Source organism: Hemitrygon akajei, chromosome 5, assembly GCF_048418815.1.
Source record: "Hemitrygon akajei chromosome 5, sHemAka1.3, whole genome shotgun sequence".
Lineage (NCBI taxonomy): Eukaryota > Metazoa > Chordata > Chondrichthyes > Myliobatiformes > Dasyatidae > Hemitrygon > Hemitrygon akajei.
The window spans coordinates 91,995,467-92,013,577 of NC_133128.1; the positions used below are offsets into that span (position 1 = coordinate 91,995,467).

General features: G+C 41.3%; 1 protein-coding gene across 3 annotated transcripts in view; it reads left to right on the forward strand.

The window, feature by feature from the left end:
* tmco3 (transmembrane and coiled-coil domains 3) overlaps positions 1-18,111 on the forward strand; it is a 53,021-nt gene that overhangs the window by 21,914 nt on the left and 12,996 nt on the right. Inside the window, exons 6-11 of one of the 3 annotated variants that reach the window (XM_073046042.1) lie at positions 3,930-4,022; positions 4,683-4,704; positions 6,324-6,441; positions 12,292-12,425; positions 13,051-13,157; positions 16,529-16,679. In XM_073046042.1, coding sequence (XP_072902143.1) covers positions 3,930-4,022; positions 4,683-4,704; positions 6,324-6,441; positions 12,292-12,425; positions 13,051-13,157; positions 16,529-16,679 — 625 coding nt within the window. Of the gene's footprint in view, positions 1-3,929; positions 4,023-4,682; positions 4,870-6,323; positions 6,442-12,291; positions 12,488-13,050; positions 13,158-16,528; positions 16,680-18,111 lie in introns of those variants that run through there. The other 2 variants (XM_073046041.1, XM_073046043.1) reach the window with 2 other exon arrangements.

Consider the following 18,111-nt stretch of genomic DNA (forward strand, 5'->3'; position numbering starts at 1 on the left):
ATCTTACTTTTTAAAGCCTCTCACTTGCAGATGTTCTGTTGCCTGGACACTGTCTACTTTAATTACCTTTCAAGTTTCTGTCTATAATGTTGTCAAAATTTGCCTTGTCCTGATTTAGAACTTTAATTTGTGGACAGGTCTTCTCCTTTCAGTAAAAAAAATTAAAGCTAATAGAACCATGATCATTGGACATCCTCACCAGACAATCCCTTGGCAGTTTTATTTTAATCAGAAATGCAGCCTCCTCTCCTCTCTTTTCTCTACCTCTATCTAATCTGTAGCACTTGTACATTCAGCTAACAGTCCTGACCCTTCCTCAGCCATGTTTCTGTAATAGCTAAAATATCCCAGTCCAATGTAGCTAGCTGTTCATGAACTGAGTTCATCCACTTTACCTGTCAGGACTCCTTCATTGAAATGAAATTTAATCTAGCAATCTTTCCTCACTCCCTGCCATCCTTCTGCTTGTCTGGTCTACTGATCTTACTGTCCCTGAAATCCATCTACTTGGATTTTCAGAAGGCTTTTGACAAAGAACCACACATGAGGCTGCTTTGCACAATAAGAGCCCATGGAGTTACAGGGATGTTACTAGCATGGATGGAGCATTGGCTGATCAGCAGAAAACAGAGTGGGAATAAAGGGATCCTGTTCTGACCGGCTGCCGGTTACCAGTGGAGTTCCACAGAGGTCGGTGTGGGACCGTTGCTTTTTACAATGTATGTCAATGATTTGGACCATGGCATTAATGGATTTGTGGCTAAATTTGCCAGTGATCCAAAGATAGGTGGAGGTGTGGATAGTGCTGAGGAAACAGAGACTTAGATAGTTTAGGGGAATGGGCAAAGAAGTGGCAAATGAAATACAATGTTGGAAAGTGTACGGTTATGAACTTTGGTAGAAGAAATAAATGGCAGATTATTATTTAGATGGGGAGAGAATTCGAAATGGAGAGATGCAAAGGGACTTGAAAGTCCTTGTGCAGGATACCCTAAAGGTTAACCTCCAGGTTGAGTGGGTGTTGAAGAAGGCGAATGCAATGTTGGCATTCATTTCTAGAGGTATAGAATATAAGAGCAGGGATGTGATGTTGTGGCTCTATAAAGCACTTGTGAGACCACACAGAGGATTGTGTGCAATTTGGGGCTCTTTATTTTAGAATGGATATACTGACATTGGAGAGGGTTCAGAGAAGATTCAGAGAAAGATGCCAGGAATGAAAGGGTTACCCTATGAGGAACGTCTGGCATCTCTTGGGCTGTATTCCCTGGAGTTAAGGAGAATGAGGGGGGATCTCATAGAAACATTCCAAATGTTAAAAGGCCTGAACAGATTAGATGTGGCAAAGTTATTTCCAATGGTAGGGGACCTCTAGGACAAGAGGGCATGACTTCAGTATTGAAGGATGTCCACTTAGAACAGAGATGCAGAGCAACTACTTTAGTCAGAGGGTGGCAAATCTGTGGAATTCGTTGCCATGAGCGGCTATGGAGGCCAAGTCATTGGGTGCATTTAAGGGTGTCAAAGGGTATGGGGATGACTGGAAGAATTGGATCAGCCCATGAAAAGATCCCACTTGTTTGGGTTGATTACACACCACAGCAGTCATCCTCTCTTCTCTCGACTACAGTAAGTAGTGGGGCGGCTCTAGAAGTCTCACATTAAAGGTCTGGGTTAATTGCGACTGCCAGAGGCTAATCTTGCCTGGACGTTGTAGTTACCCCTTGCCTTACCACAGTTCATTTGATGATCCACCTAAAAGATTGTAGGTGGATCTTATATTTTAAAAAATCTTGTGACCAGGAATGTTAAACTGCCATATCCAGCCTTCCAGCCACATTGCCACAGTAGTTATAATATCACACTTCAGTTCCGCTCATGACCTACCAGCTTTGCTTCTATCCGTTCCATCATCTCTTTATATTGTCTTTACATGCTCAGTCCTGATAGATAGATAGATAGATACTTTATTCATCCCCATGGGGAAATTCAACATTTTTTTTCCAATGTCCCATACACTTGTTGTAGCAAAACTAGTTACATACAATACTTAACTCAGTAAAAATATGATATGCATCCAAATCACTCTCTCAAAAAGCATTAATAATAGCTTTTAAAAAGTTCTTAAGTAGTTTACTTAAATACATTAAATACAATCAACCCCGGCACTTTAACATATCTTACTCCTGGCGGTTGAATTGTAAAGCCTAGTGGCATTGGGGAGTATTGACCTCTTCATCCTGTCTGAGGAGCATTGCATCGATAGCAACCTGTCGCTGAAACTGCTTCTCTGTCTCTGGATGGTGCTATGTAGAGGATGTTCAGGGTTTTCCATAATTGACCGTAGCCTACTCAGCGCCCTTCGCTCAGCTACCGATGTTATACTCTCCAGTACTTTGCCCACGACAGAGCCCGCCTTCCTTACCAGCTTATTAAGACGTGAGGCGTCCCTCTTCTTAATGCTACCTCCCCAACACGCCACCACAAAGAAGAGGGCGCTCTCCACAACTGACCTATAGAACATCTTCAGCATCTCACTACAGACATTGAATGACGCCAACCTTCTAAGGAAGTACAGTCGACTCTGTGCCTTCCTGCACAAGGCATCTGTGTTGGCAGTCCAGTCTAGCTTCTCGTCTAACTGTACTCCCAGATACTTGTAGGTCTTAACCTGCTCCACACATTCTCCATTAATGATCACTGGCTCCATATGAGGCCTAGGTCTCCTAAAGTCCACCACCATCTCCTTGGTCTTGGTGATATTGAGACGCAGGTAGTTTGAGTTGCACCATATCACAAAGTCCTGTATCAGTTTCCTATACTCCTCCTCCTGTCCATTCCTGACACACCTCACTATGGCTGTGTCGTCAGCGAACTTCTGCAGGGTCTTGACACAAAATGTTCACTATCCGCCTGCCTTCAGTGATGCTGTCCAATCTTGTGAGCTCCACCAGCAATTTGTTTTATTTTTGCTCCAGGTAACAGCATCTGCAGGCTCTCTTGTGTCTCCTTCAGTTCAGTGCCTACTTGAATACATAGCATTAAACACAATTGGCTTATTGTGATTCCTTTTTTTAAAATCTTTATCCAAATCTTTTCTGACTCACCTTCCAAAATTTCTCTCTGCTTTTCTACCTTCCATCTCCTTCTCTGCTTCCCTTCCTTTGCTCTTCTTCCCACACCAGTCCTGGCCAGGCTGAGGTGCAACTTGTTTTCTTATACAAATACCATCTTCCCCAGAACCTGGCCCAGAGGCAACAGAATGTTGTAGCTACTAAAGTTGGCATCTTACAGTTCCAGCAACATGAAATTCTAACATAAATGGGTCTATGGAGATAATTTCATCAATGGTGCACCTCTTGGGCATGTGTTTTAAAAAAATATATATTTTTTTTTAAATTATAGTATAATTTATGTTGAATGATATACAATGAAAAGAAAGGAATGTAGGATTTGAATTATTAAATGGGATTGAAGTGGTGAGGACCACTTCAATCTTCAAGTGATGAAGGCCATCAGAGATAGTTTGCGTAATTGATAACTATGGTTTATTTTAAAAATATTAATTATTTTAAAAGAAAAGTAAGAGTTCAGAGATCTTGAAAGGATTGGCTAGTATAGAGATAGGGAAGATGTTTGCATTCCAACACAGATTCCAGTAGAAACTTATCACAATTAACCTGAAATGTGTAACTCACTGCCACAAAGAGAAGTTGAGGCAGATAACTTTGATATATTTAAAGGGAATCTAAATAAGTATTAGAAGATTAGAGGACAAAGATATAGATGGAACAAAGAAGGATATGAAGATGCTTGTGGACCATAAACATAGGATAAATAAGGGTATTTCTATACATTAAAAACTGTAATATAACTTAGTGAATTTGTGATTTCACATGACATTAATGATTTGACATATCTTTTGACAGTCTATTGTGCAAGTGGAGACTCTTGGTGAATTTGGAGTATTTTTCACTTTGTTTTTCGTTGGTCTCGAGTTTTCTCCTGATAAACTCAGAAAGGTATTGATGATTTGTGTTCATCTAAATTTAATTTGAATAAACCAATCCTATTATTTGCTCTTAAATCATTTCCCTGTTCCCTTTTGGAAAAATATTAATGCTTTCATTATGTTAACACTGATGAAATCCTCTTTGTAGTGAGTGACTTAACTCAAGTAGGCACTACATCTTGCTGATATCTGAAATGAGCCATCTCTGATACACTACTTACTGCATGAGGCTTTATGTGAATATTCTGATGTGCAGGATAATTTGGAATCAGGATAACATCAGGGGATATTCTTGCTGATGGTAAATTGCCATGGTTAGATCCCTTACAACTACTAACAAAATCACTTAAAGTCAGAAGCCCACTGTTTCTCAGAGCAATAAATCTGTGAAATTCAAATGTCAGTGACTCCTACTGCAATCTTCAAGTTCTAAAAATCCAAGTTTTGTATATTTTAGTGACTTGCAGATGCCTGAACAATTTTCAAAGCTGATTATTGCATCAGCTTTGAAAAGGTCATCTTAAAATTCAAAGGATGTGCATATTGTATGCTTGGGTATGAAATTAGTCCTTTATTAAATCCTTGCCTTCCCCACTAAGAAAGTTAGGAATTGACATTGTATTTTAATTAAAATATTTTTAGTCATTGTTTTATATTTTTCTGCTCCTAGGTCTGGAAGGTTTCCTTGCAAGGTACTAATTACGTGACAGTCCTGATGGTTGCATTTGGATTATTCTGGGGCTATCTGTTGAGAATTAGGCCAACACAAAGTATATTTATTTCTACATGTTTGTCTCTATCAAGTACTCCTTTGGTGTCCAGATTCCTTGCTCTTGGTGCCAGAGAAGAGAAAGAAGGTAAATGTAGTACAATTGAAGGAAGATTGTAGAGTAATTTTGCATCTAGCATTAAACTTAAAGATTTAGGACTGTGAATTTATGGGAGACAGAGTAATACAAGTTGGCAGTGATCCATGGAGTAGTGGTGGTAGAGGAACTGTAGGAACCTCTGAGAAATTTGAAATCTAATTCTTCTGGGCTGACGAAAGCCCTGGAATTGGAAATAAATAGTGGTGGGTAAGTGAGGAGGTTGTTTGAGTGATTATGTGGGATCCTGTGATGTTTGGGATTTTATGCTGTAGTTGGAATAGGAGAAATCAGTGTAAGGAATGGATGAAGGTTCCCAAGTTACTTCAAAGCCAATTGCTGGGTGTCACGTACCCCGTAACCGGAAATGGAATAATATGTTGGAGTCTGGTATTACTGTAACTAATAGTGTTTATTAGTAAGCTAAGTAATACAGTACTATAAAATGCATATATATGAAACAGGTTGGCAATGATATATACAGAAGTGTGGAAATAGGAATCAAAAGCCAAGCTCTTTCAAAGTCTAGGGGTAAATGAATAGTCTTACGATGGTGAAGAGTTCAGTTTAGGTCGAGGTGGTTCTGGTGTAACGTTGGAGAGAGAGAGAGCACGAGAGGTGATGCCTTTGCCATCGAACCTTCGGTTGTCTTCCTGTCCTGTTATGGTCACCGACTATGACCTTGTACCAGGCAAGGGTGGACACACAAACAAGCCCCCACCGGTCGCACCTTCACACACTGTGAGCCTCTGATCGATTCCCCCAAACCCCCACCTTCACGTGGGTGCACAATGCTCTTTCAGTGTCCCATGGTGTGTCTGCCTGTGTCTTCGCAGACCTGCTTTTTATCATCACTTGCAGGGCACCGGCCGTCCATCACCTGGTCCCGCCTTGGTGTCTCAGCAAGAATCTTACAAGCAGGCAAAGAAAGAGTCCTTGGAGCAAAGTAAACAATTAGCGAAGAAGCCATAATACTAAATCATGTCTCTCTCTTTCTCATCTGCAGCAGGATGCCTCCCCCCTCCTCTTCCCTCTCTCTCGTTAGCAGCATAGTTCACAGGAGGGTCAACTCTGGACCCCATCTCAGCTTGGTTTGCTCATCACATAGGAGATGAAAGAAAGTTTGTGGATAAGCCACTGTTGGGTAGATATAAATCATTTGTATCTAGCATTTTAACCAGTGATCTATGTGGAAATGTTACTCTTTTCCACATTTTCAGAAAGGCCAAACAGAAATAAAATCTTGCTTTTCAGTGAAAGTGCCCTTCATTCTGCCATTTTCACACTGCATTTTGCACTGGGCTGCTGATTTCTCCAACTGAACTAAAACGTAAAATAAAGGCGTATTGTTATCTAACAGGGTTCTAGTGAACACATTCATTGTATGTTATTTTTGTCCAAGGATGATGCAGTCCTTTTCATCTGATTCTCCTTTTGTTGAATAGGGGATGCGGATTATAGCAGCATATTGCTTGGAATGCTGGTGATGCAGGATGTTCAGCTGAGTTTATTCATTGCCGTGATGCCCATGCTGATTCAAGCAGGCAATAGCACTGCTAACAGGTGAATGCTTAACAGGTACCTATATAAATAATGCCGATTGCAATAAAGTTACTTCATTTTCCTGCTCCAGTTCTGTAACTGTCAGCATTTTCCTAACACACTGGAACCTCTGCAGTGACCCAGGAAGATATCTGTATCCACCACTTGAAGGCAAATAACAATGACACCTTTGCCCAAATCTGATAATTAATATAAAGGTAGACACTGTATGTAATACTATAATGATTTAAAATAATCTTATTAAATTCTTGAAAGGAGAAATATTAATTCATCATACAATATTAATTATAGTTCTTAAACAAAACTTGTTTTGAAAGGGGTAACACACACAAAATGCTGGTGGAACACAGCAGGCCAGGCAGCATCTATAGGGAGAAGCACTGTCGATGTTTCAGGCCGAGACCCTTCGTCTGGACTAACTGAAAGGAAAGGGGTGCATGGATTCCCCACAATTTATAACCATATAACAATTACAGCACGCAAACAGGCCATCTCTGCCCTTCTAGTCTGTGCCGAACGCTTACTCTCCCCTAGTCCCACCGACCTGCACTCAGCCCATAACCCTCCATTCCTTTCCTGTCCAGATACCTATCCAATTTATTTTTTAAATGACAAAATCAAACCTGCCTCTACCACGTCTACTGGAAGCTCGTTCTACACAGCTACCAGTCTCTGAGTAAAGAAGTTCTCCCTTGTGTTACCCCTAAACTCTCAACTCATGTCCTCTTGTTTGAATCTCCCCTACTGTCAATGGAAAATATGCAAGTAGATGACTGAAGTAAGCTTAAAGAAACGTTTGGATGGGCCTTCAGATATTTGTAAGCTGTTAGTCCCTAGATCCAGTCTTCCATTTATCCATTTACCACAGGTTGAAAAGTTGTGATAATTGGAAGGCATTTTCAACCTCAGAACAGTCACAACTGTGGTGGAAGTGAGCATTAAAAAGAAAAGTGAGCACATTTAGGAATGCCCAGGGGGAAAAAAAAAGATTAGTAAAAACATTTGATAATGGCAGAAGTGTGAAATGGGAAGTCCATGTTAAAGAAATCAAATAGTGTCAAAAACCAAGGTTCTGTGAGTTCCTATTAAAGACCAAGAAGTGCACTTGGAAGCAAGTACATAAGGGGCTTTTATATGTTAACAATGACATATGAAATATTTTCTGATAAACTGATTAGACTTGGAAAAACATTGTGTACGTCTAGCAAAATATAATTCCTTTTTAATCCTTTAGAGGCTGTTTAAAGTTCAAAGTAAATTTATTATCAAAGTACATAAATGTCACCATATACAACCCTAATATTCATTTTCTTGGGGGCAATTGTAGTAAATGCATTCAACATAATAGAATCTCTGAGAGACTGCACTCAACAGTATGCAAAACAACTAACTTGCCAAAAAAAAACAAACTACAAATACAAAAGAAACAAAGAAATGATTATTGAGAACATGAGTTGAAGAGGCCTTGAAAGTGGACTGCTACATTTTGCTTTTCAAATAGCTATTGATAGATATTTGCTTTATTGTTAGACAATTTTATATTCTAGACTCTTCTGCATTCAATGCATAGTAGATATTTACAATCATATGTAGAGACAATTAATTTGAATAAAATTATGCTATGCTGTAGGGAGCTTCACACTGTCACAGTGATGTACTTTGAAGGGGTTGGGTAAATAGAATCTCAGTAAAATTTCTTGATCTCAAAAGTTTTCTCACATTCCATGTTCTACTGAAGGCTAAAGCCTGAAGATGTCTTATTTTGAAGTTGAAGAATGGCAGCAAGTGTGGAATGGTCAATTCTTGTTGCATTGTCTGATGACAAAATGTGACATTTTTTAGTCATTTAATAAGTCGCTTTGTCATTCACATGTAAAGAAGCACTTATCTAGACAAGTCTGGTTAGGTGGAGTTGTGTGATTGTTTCAGTGACATGACTTACTTGATCTTGTGTAGAAAATATCACTCTGTACTTGAGCACTGGCCACTTTCTTCAGCTGGGCAACTGCCTTAGTTTCCAGTCTTCAGGCCCAAGATTATAGTATCCTTAACTTAGCAGTTAAAGTACAATTTCTACCTTCGCCTCATCTGGGGCACATTTCCTGACATTTTTACATTCCAAAAGGTGAACCTGCCCCATTTCTTTTGAGGTTTCTTATCTCTATGTTGATCCTTGCTTGAGTTTGACTCTGTACTCTCTCTTTTCCTTGCCTCTTCTATTAACACTTTATTTTTCTCTCTGCTAGTAGACTTTCTTTCCTCTTTCTCTGTTTTCTCTTCTGTTTTGGACATATACGATGGTCTGTTTATTGTTGCCGGTGATTTTAACCACACGAACCTTAAGTCAGTGCTCTCCAAATTTCATCAGTACGTGGACTTTGCAATGAGGGGGGATAACGCGTTGGACCTGGTTTACACAAGCATCCCCGATGCATACCGGGCAGAGCCCTGCCCCCACCTCAGATACTCAGACCACATCTCTGTTATGCTAATCCCAACATACAGACCGCTCGTCAGGCGCTCCAGACCAGTTCAGAAGCAGGTGAAGACGTGGCCAGCAGGAGCCATCTCTGCTCTTCAAGACTGCTTTGAGCACACTGACTGGCGCATGTTCAGGGAGGCTGCAACCGATGACGACTCTACCAACTTAGAGGAGTACACAGCATCAGTGACCAGCTACATCAGCAAGTGCATTGATGATGTTACTCTGTCCAAGACCGTCACTATACGTGCCAACCAGAAGCCATGGATGACCGCAGAGGTGCGTGCGCTGCTGAGGTCCTGCGACTCCGCCTTCAGAGCAGGTGACAAGGCAGCTTTAACAACAGCAAGGGCCAAACTGTCCCAGACCATCAGAGGGGCAAAGCGTGCACACGCCCAGCTAATCCACAGCCACTTCCAGGACAGCGGCGACACGTGGCGCATGGCATCCAGGACATCACCAATTAATTACAGGACAACATCACCTGACTGTGCAGGTGCTGCCTCCCTCCCAGATGCGCTGAATAACTTCTACACCCGGTTTGAGGCGGAAAATGACGTGGTGGTGAGGAAGTCCACCCCACCTACAAATGACCAGGTGCTGTGTCTCACCGTGGCCGACGTGAGAAGAGCCCTGTGCAGGGTCAACCCACGGAAGGCTGCTGGACCAGACAACATCCCTGGTAGAGTGCTCAGAGGATGTGCGGACCAGCTAGCAGATGTTCTCACTGACATCTTCAACATCTCCCTGAGCAGCACCACCATTCCAACGTACTTCAAAGCCGCCACCATCGTTCCCGTGCCGAAGAAGTTTTCAGTGTCCTGCCTCAACAACTACCGTCCCGTTTCACTTACATCCATCATCATGAAGTGTTTGGAGAGGCTTGTCATGAGGCATATCAAGACCCTGCTGCCCCACTGACTAGACCCCCTGCAGTTTGTGTACCGTCCCAACCGCTCAACAGATGACGCCATTGGCACCACCCTCCACCTGGACAAAAAGGACACATACGTTCGGATGCTGTTCATAGACTTCAGTTCGGCATTCAACACAATCATCCCTCAGAAACTGATCGGAAAGCTGAGCCTACTGGGCATGAACACCTCCCTCTGCAACTGGATACTAGACTTCCTGACTGGGAGATCTGTCAGTCCGGATCGGAGGCAGCATCTCCAACACCATCACACTGAGCACGGGGGCTCGCCAGGGTTGCGTGCTCAGTCCACTGCTGTTCACTCTGCTGACCCACGACTGTGATGCAACACACAGCTCGAACCACATCATCAAGTTCGCCGATGACATGACCGTAGTGGGTCTCATCAGCAAGAACAACGAGTCAGCTTACAGAGAGGAGGTGCAGCGGCTAACGGACTGGTGCAGAGCCAACAACCTGTCTCTTAATGTGAACAAAACAAAAGAGATGGTTGTTGACTTCAGGAGGGCACGGAGCAACCACTCCCCGCTGAACATCAACGGCTCCTCAGTAGAGATCGTAAAGAGCATCAAATTTCTTGGTGTTCACCTGGCGGAGAATCTCACCTGGTCCCTCAACACCAGCTCCATAGCAAAGAAAGCCCAGCAGTGTCTCTACTTACTGCGAAGGCTAAGGAAAGTCCATCTCCCACCCCCCATCCTCATCACATTCTACAGGGGTTGTATTGAGAGCATCCTGAGCAGCTGCATCACTGCCTGGTTCGGAAATTGCACCATCTCAGATCGCAAGACCCTGCAGCAGATAGTGAGGTCAGCTGAGAAGATCATCGGGGTCTGTCTTCCAGCCATCACGGACATTTACACTACACGCTGCATCTGCAAAGGAAACAGCATTATGAAGGACCCCATGCACCCCTCATGCAATCTCTTCTCCCTCCTGCTGTCTGGGAAAAGGCTCCGAAGCATTCAGGCTCTCACGACCAGACTATGGAACAGTTTCTTCCCCCAAGCTATCAGACTCCTCAATACCCAAAGCCTGGACTGACACCTTGCCCTATGGTCCTGTTTATTATTTATTGTAAATGCCTGCACTTTTTTGTGCACTTTATGCAGTCCTGTGTAGGTCTGTAGTGTAGCTTTCTCGGTGTTGTTTTTTATTACATAGTTCAGTCTAGTTTTTTGTACTGTGTCATGTAACACCATGGTCCTGAAAAACGTCGTCTCACTTTTACTATGCACTGTACCAGCAGTTATGGTCGAAATGACAGTAAAAGTGACTTGACGACTTGATATAAACCTAATTTTGGTTGGAGCACCATCATTCTCAGTTATCGCCTCTAGTGTCTGATTTCATAATGACAAGCCCAGTGAATATGCATGAGTCAGGCACTAGTGTACTCTTGATTTATAAGTGGAAAGGGAAAGAAATACATTCTCTTGTAATGTTTGGCTTTAACATGTACCCCAATTCGAGTTACCTGAACCTATAGTAATCCTCCTCCTTGTCTTGGAATGTTAGTGTTTCTACAGCTCAGAACACCCCATTGTCCAGTTCACTTCCATCTCTTCTCTCGTCAGTGATGGTGCTGTTCTTCACCACTTCTTGCCTTACTGAGATGGTGGAGTAATCCCCCCTCCCATTAGAGTATACATTTGTGCAACTTTGCTTCCTTTTGGAGAAATGCTGTTTGCACACATTGCTGTAAAGGCAGGGGAGATGCTTGGATGTACTCATAAGAAGGCTACGTATTTAACATAGGTTTTCTGTATGACACTGGGAAATTGTAGATCATGAGTTGTTGGATTTCTTTGGCACATTCAAACAAGACTGTGTACCTGCTTGTTTTTCTAGACTATTTTTATAAATCAAATGCTCAAATATTCCTCTCACATTGGATAAGACTTTTCTGGCACATCATCATTCGTACAGATGGATATGCACACGGACATCCCTGTAGATCTAAAATATGTTTCTCTCATTAATTCAATGTGGATCAAGTTAAATCAGATAATGCATTGCTTTGTAAGGTCATGAACTTCAGAACGTGTGGCTCTCGAATATAAAACTAAATTGATGATTGCTCTTTGAAAGATATTTTCTCTCTGAGAAATAGTTGAAATCTACATTAAAAATCTAAACGTTATCTGCTGTGGGAAAACTGACAAAATTATTGTCAGTACCGGCCAAAGAGAACTAAAATCAAGATCCAGTATCAGATTTAATAGTAATATGGATAGACCTGGCTGAGAACCAATGACGACATTTGTTGTCCTCTGATAATATGATCCCATAGAGTGGTAGCAATATCACAAACATTGTGTAGCAGTTGACCATAAATCCTAAACTTGTTAATAATTATATATATTAGTGTCATGCTTAGAATTATTTTGGAATATGCTTTCATATTCTCTTTCTTGTCCTTCTTTCTCTACAGTTTAATATTAGAGCTGCTGAGGATTTTCGCTCTTATTGGTCAAGTTCTGTTTTCGTTGGCTGCAATTCTTTTGATGTCTCTTGTGATAAAGACTTATCTCATTGGACCGTTTTACAGAAAACTACACACTGAGGGTAAAGGAAATAGAGAGATACTTGTCCTAGGAATATCTGCATTTATCTTTCTTATGTTAATGGTAATTATATTTATTTTGATTCAACTTACAGCATTGTAGTTCACACATTGAGAACAATAGAAATGAGTGAAATCTTTGATCTAGACCCATGACTTCTAAAGTGTTCATCTAGAACCAAATGTTTTGAAGAATTATTTAAAAGTGTATGTTCAGCAGATTTCAGGAAGGGCCTTGTGTTCAAATAGACCTCTATCAAAATAAGACATCCCACCTCATTGAGCAAAATCCACCACTCTGTAGTGAATATAGTTTCAAAATGTTTAAGAATGAAATAGAGATCGAGAAGACGTGTGAATTGGAAACTCCAGTGCACCTCAGAGGAAAAGCAGCCACTCAAGGTATCTGACAAATGATGAGTGGAAAGCAACAAGCTAATATATATTATATGCTCAGGGAAAGCTCTCTGGGCCCCAAACAACCAAGGTCCCATCCTGCTGAAAACCAGCAAAGAAGTTTACTTATTAAGGGCAGTGTCAGTCAGAGTTTGCTGGAAGGTGGACTTTGAAAAACTCTTCAGCCGTGTCATAGTTCTTAATATGAACATTCTTAAATCCATTTCACAGCATATTCTGCTCTAGCCACCACTGACAACAAGAAGCCTAAAGGCCAACCAAGCAAGATCTTGGGAGCAGACTATTTCCCTGCAGAAGTTCATAAGCCTGATGAAGAGGTACTTCATTCACAAATCCTCGATCCTCTCTTCCATGTTTTAAGATGCCAGGTGATTTCAGGTAATCATGACTTTCATCAAGAGTTTGATTGCAGCAGAAGAGTCTCTCTGCTATTTAGCAGTGGAAAGTTCATTGCCAGTATCCTGTCGACCTTCACCGTCTCAGGCCAAAGAGCTGTTCCCCAAGTCACATTGTGGATCCTGACCTTCTAGAGCAGAGTTCCCAACCTGGACACCACAGACCCCTTGTTTAATATTAAGGATCCATAGCACAAGAAAAGTTGGGCAGCACTCATCTAGATATAAGGCAGACATGATTTTCATCATGCATCAAGAACAAGAGAAATACAAGGAGTTGCATCAACCATTATATGTGGCCTTCTGACCATGAATAGTAGCTGATTTGAAAGTAGTCAACAATTAGATGGATCCATTAACATCAATTTAGGGCAATAAGATAGACATATGAAGCTCAGACTTGCCACCTACACCTAATTCCTATGTATGATACAAAATATTCTGAAGTCTATCACATGATATAAACATTTACAATTGAAGATTGGTCTTCAGTCTTGCCCTGATTGAGGAGTGAGAGGTGTACCAAGCCATTACTCTTATGCTGCTGTGAGGTTCTGCTGTTGCTGATACCCCACAGTGCCTTGTGAACAACCTTTGTTTTGAAAACGCAAACAAGAGAAAATCTGCAGATGCTTGTGTGTGTTGCTTTGTTTTAATATATCAGTTGGATTTGTACCTGGGCTACCTGAATTAGCACATTAATAAGACCATTCTAACCACTGATATTTGTCTGTTAATTGTGTATGTCCCTAATGACATTACACCTGCACCAACTATGTAAAGGTCTGGCTGCTCCATGTCAAGAAGGGCACTCTTGCAATAAGAGTGCAGTGAACATTCATCAGATTGATTTCTTGGATCAGGGATCATCCAATGGTGAAGCAGACCCAGGACCACAACCTCTTGAATTGAGACAAATGAGAGGCAATCTGATTCCTTCCTGCATTCATGCTCTGTGAGGTCTCCTGTCACCTGTGATTGAAGTACTTCAAAGGATCTCAGTAGAAACTGTATCACTAAAACATCAGACGGCTAGGAGATGAAGTTCCCAGAAGCACAGAGATGGACCAGATTGACCAGCAGGCAAAGTTTGGAAGACCAGTGTGACCTAAGTCAATTTGCTGATCTGACCATTTTCTAACTAGTAAAGAAAGTAAGTACAATACCAGTTCAGTAGCTGCTGTTCCAGAAACAGGTGATAATGTTGATATGAGTGCTTGAAAGAAGCAGGGAATTGATGAAAGAGCACTGGTCAAGAAAAATGTTAATTCAGTGAGGGGTGTTATGTGGCTGTGGTGCAGGACTCTGTGTTTGGAAGCAGTGGGGTTTGATGCTTTTTGTAAGAAATTATAGAATGGACATGCACAGACATTGAATTGGTAAGATATGTCTTGAAAGACACTTTTGGTGCAAGATGCCTATTGTCAGAAAAATTGTGTATGCAAAGGATTTTTGTTTAATCAGCACTGAACAGTAGGAATCATTTGAGAAACAATATCTATTGCATTCAAACTGACTAAATTGAGGAGTATGCAGAGAGGTTGATGTTGAGGTAAAAGATCAGCTATGATTTGCATTGGGCAAGCAGGCTCAAGGGCTGAGTTGTCCATTTCTGCTCTGATTTCTAATAATCTCATTGAAACTTGCAAAATTGTATTGGAGTTAGACAGGATAGGTGCATGAATGATGTTTTTCCTGGATGGGATGTCCAGAGCTGGGGGTCAAATCTCAAAGTTCGCTGTTCAGTATCAGGACTGAAATGAGATTTCTTTTTGTCCAGGGAGCAGTGAATCTTTGAAGTTCTTTACCCATGAGTGGACATACTCTAAACATAAGATTGTTAGATTTATGGATTTTACCAGAATTAAGGTGTTTAAGGTTAGTGCAGGAAAGTGGCACTATGGGTAAAAGATTGACTGATATCTTGTTGAACAGAGTTGCAGTCATCAGTGAGTGAATGGCCTATCTTGCTTCTCATGTTATATACACTTAAGAATTAAATTCTTCTGTTTTGAGTTCTGGGTTTATGAATAAATTGGACAAATTAAATTCAGTTTCAAAGAGTTTATATACTGAAGATAATACTTTCATAAATCTTTGTTGCATTCTTATTATTTGTATTTGAAATTTTGAGCTCAAAGTATTGGACATACACTTTATTGGCCCCTAACTAAGAACCTAAATGCACCAGAGAAAAGACTAGCCAATTCAAAACTACAACAGGACTTAATGTTCTCAAAATGTCACAAGGCTGAGTTGCACATCATACATCAAAGTTGACATGTGGTAGTGAGTTGTGTGTCACAGGTTGACATTCAAATGTTGCAGCATTAAACATAGAATAGTAGAGCACAGGAACAGGCCCTTGGGCCCACACTGTTGTGCCAAACCAGATAAAAAGTAAATTTTAAAAAACCAAAACTAATCCCTCCATCTTCCTTGTATTCATGTGCCTATCTAAACATCTCTTGAAAGCCTCTACTGTATTTGCCTCTACCACCATACCGGGCAGCGCATTCTAGACATCCACCACTCTCTGTGTATCAAACTTACCCCTAACATCCCCTTAGAAGCTACCCAATTCACCTTCAGTGCATGTCTTCTGGTATTAAACATTTCTACCCTGGGAGAGAGATACTCCCTGAGTACTTTATACAGCTTATAATCTTATAAACCTTTATCAGATCTCTGCCCAACCTCTGCTGCTCCAGAGAGAACAGCCCAAATCTGTCCAGCCTCTCACGAAAGCACATGCCCTCTAAACCAGGCAGCATCCTGGTAAACTCTTCTGCGCCCTCTCCTAAACCTAACATCCTTCTCATAGTGGGGTGACCAGAACTGTATGCAGTACTCCACATGAGGCCTAACCAGAGTTTTATAAAGTTGCAACATAACCTCATGACTTTTAAACTCAATGCCTCGACTAATAAACAGAAGCATTCCTTAAGCCGCCTTAACCTCCCTATTAGCCTGTGTGGCCACTTTCAAGGAGCTATGAACTTGGACCCCAACTTGGAAATGCAAGTTTGTCCAAGATTAATCATGGGAAGAACATTTTCTTGGTTACAATACTACCTTAAAAAGAAAATCAGAAGGAATTAATAAAAACTTTGATGGGCTGTTTGTTTCTTTGGCTTTGTTTATTAGAAATGTCTGTGATGTGAAGTAATGTTAAGCACAAATATATTACTGCTACGTATACTAATACAAATAGAAGAATTAAATTGTTATTAACTGTAGACCTTTGAACCACATTACACTTTGTGAACTTTTCTGTTTATGCACTCCTGCAGGTAACTGAAATGCTCAACATCTCCATGGAACTTGGTTGTTTCTTGGCTGGGGCATTAATTTCATCGCAAGGCCACATGGCTACAGAGGAAGTGATGTACTGTATGGAACCTATACGGGATTTTCTGGCCATCATTTTCTTTGCCTCAGTTGGTAATTAACAGTGCTTTATAAGGGGTTTAGGGAATGGGAGTACTACTTATAACTTAAAAGTTATTTGAATTTAATTGAATTTCAGTTTATTGTCATTTAGAAACCACAAATGTAATGCAGTTAGAAAATGAGACAACGTTCCTTCAGAATGATATCACAAAAGCACATGACAAAACAGACTACACCAGAAAATCCACATAACGTTTAGCAATCCCCAATCCAGAGTCCGGAGAGGCTGCTGCGTATTAATATCGTGCTACCATCTTAGCGCGTTCCCCAGAAAGGAGCTCCAAGTCCACCAGACAAAACAAGACTACCCAGACACACCAAGTCAGGAGACCAACTCTACCACCCAACAAACCAAAAACTAAAGCTACAAGACCTACACAAAACCATGTAGTTACATATAGTTTTAGTTAACATATAGTTACAACAGATGCTCCGACAATACCACAATTGATTTTTTAAAAAAAACAGACCATGGGCACAGTAAAAAATAGTCCAGAAATGTTAAAAGACTAAGTTCAAAAGAAACCACCACACAGTTTCCACAAGTTCTCAGGGTCCCGATAGACTCGTCATCCCACGCCGACAGCAGAAGGGAATACCCCTGCTATGGACTTCCAAGGCGCCTCCGGACTCAGCCTTGCAGACGCAGCACTCAATGAAAGCTCCATCAGACCTAGCCTTGCAGACGCAGCACACAGTGAAAGCACCCCGACCGCAGAAGACTCCGAGACCGTCGAACCTCCGACCATCCCCTCCGGCACAGCCTCTCCAAGCACCATCCTCTGCTGAGCGCATTAAGACGCCCCCGCCAACGGCCACCGGTAATGCGACCCCGAGGACTGGGGGCCTGTTCTTCCCAGCAGAGACCCGGACCTCACAGCAGCAGCAGCAATGAAGAAGGCCTTCCTGGAGATTTCCAGATGTTCCTCTGTGCTCCCACGTCCGTTTTTCATCAGATTTGGATTGTGCACAGCACCCCGCTTAACAAGTAACAGGCATCAGCTCCGGAGTGGCTGCTGCAAGCTGCGTTGTGCCGTCATCTTGGACTATCGCTTATTTATTAACAGTCTGGAATTTAATATTAATATTAAAAAATTATACACAAGTGCTGTTTCCAATAGGCAAATAGTGAATGCTGACATCTCTCCAGCAATGCTTATTTAATTATCTTACCTTTCCAACATACATATGATACTTCTGTGTTGGAATATCCTACCTTAATTTTTCAGTTCTGATTTTTTTTTTCATTTTTGATCTAAGGCATTTGTTTTTTTTTCGCTAAAGAGCATTGCATAATCATCAAATCTCTCAGTAAGATGAACATGGAAACTCTTATAGAAGTGAAAAAAATAAAAGGTATTAGAGTCATAGAGCACCACAACACAGAAACAGGCCATTTAGCCTAACTGTACACCTTACAAAG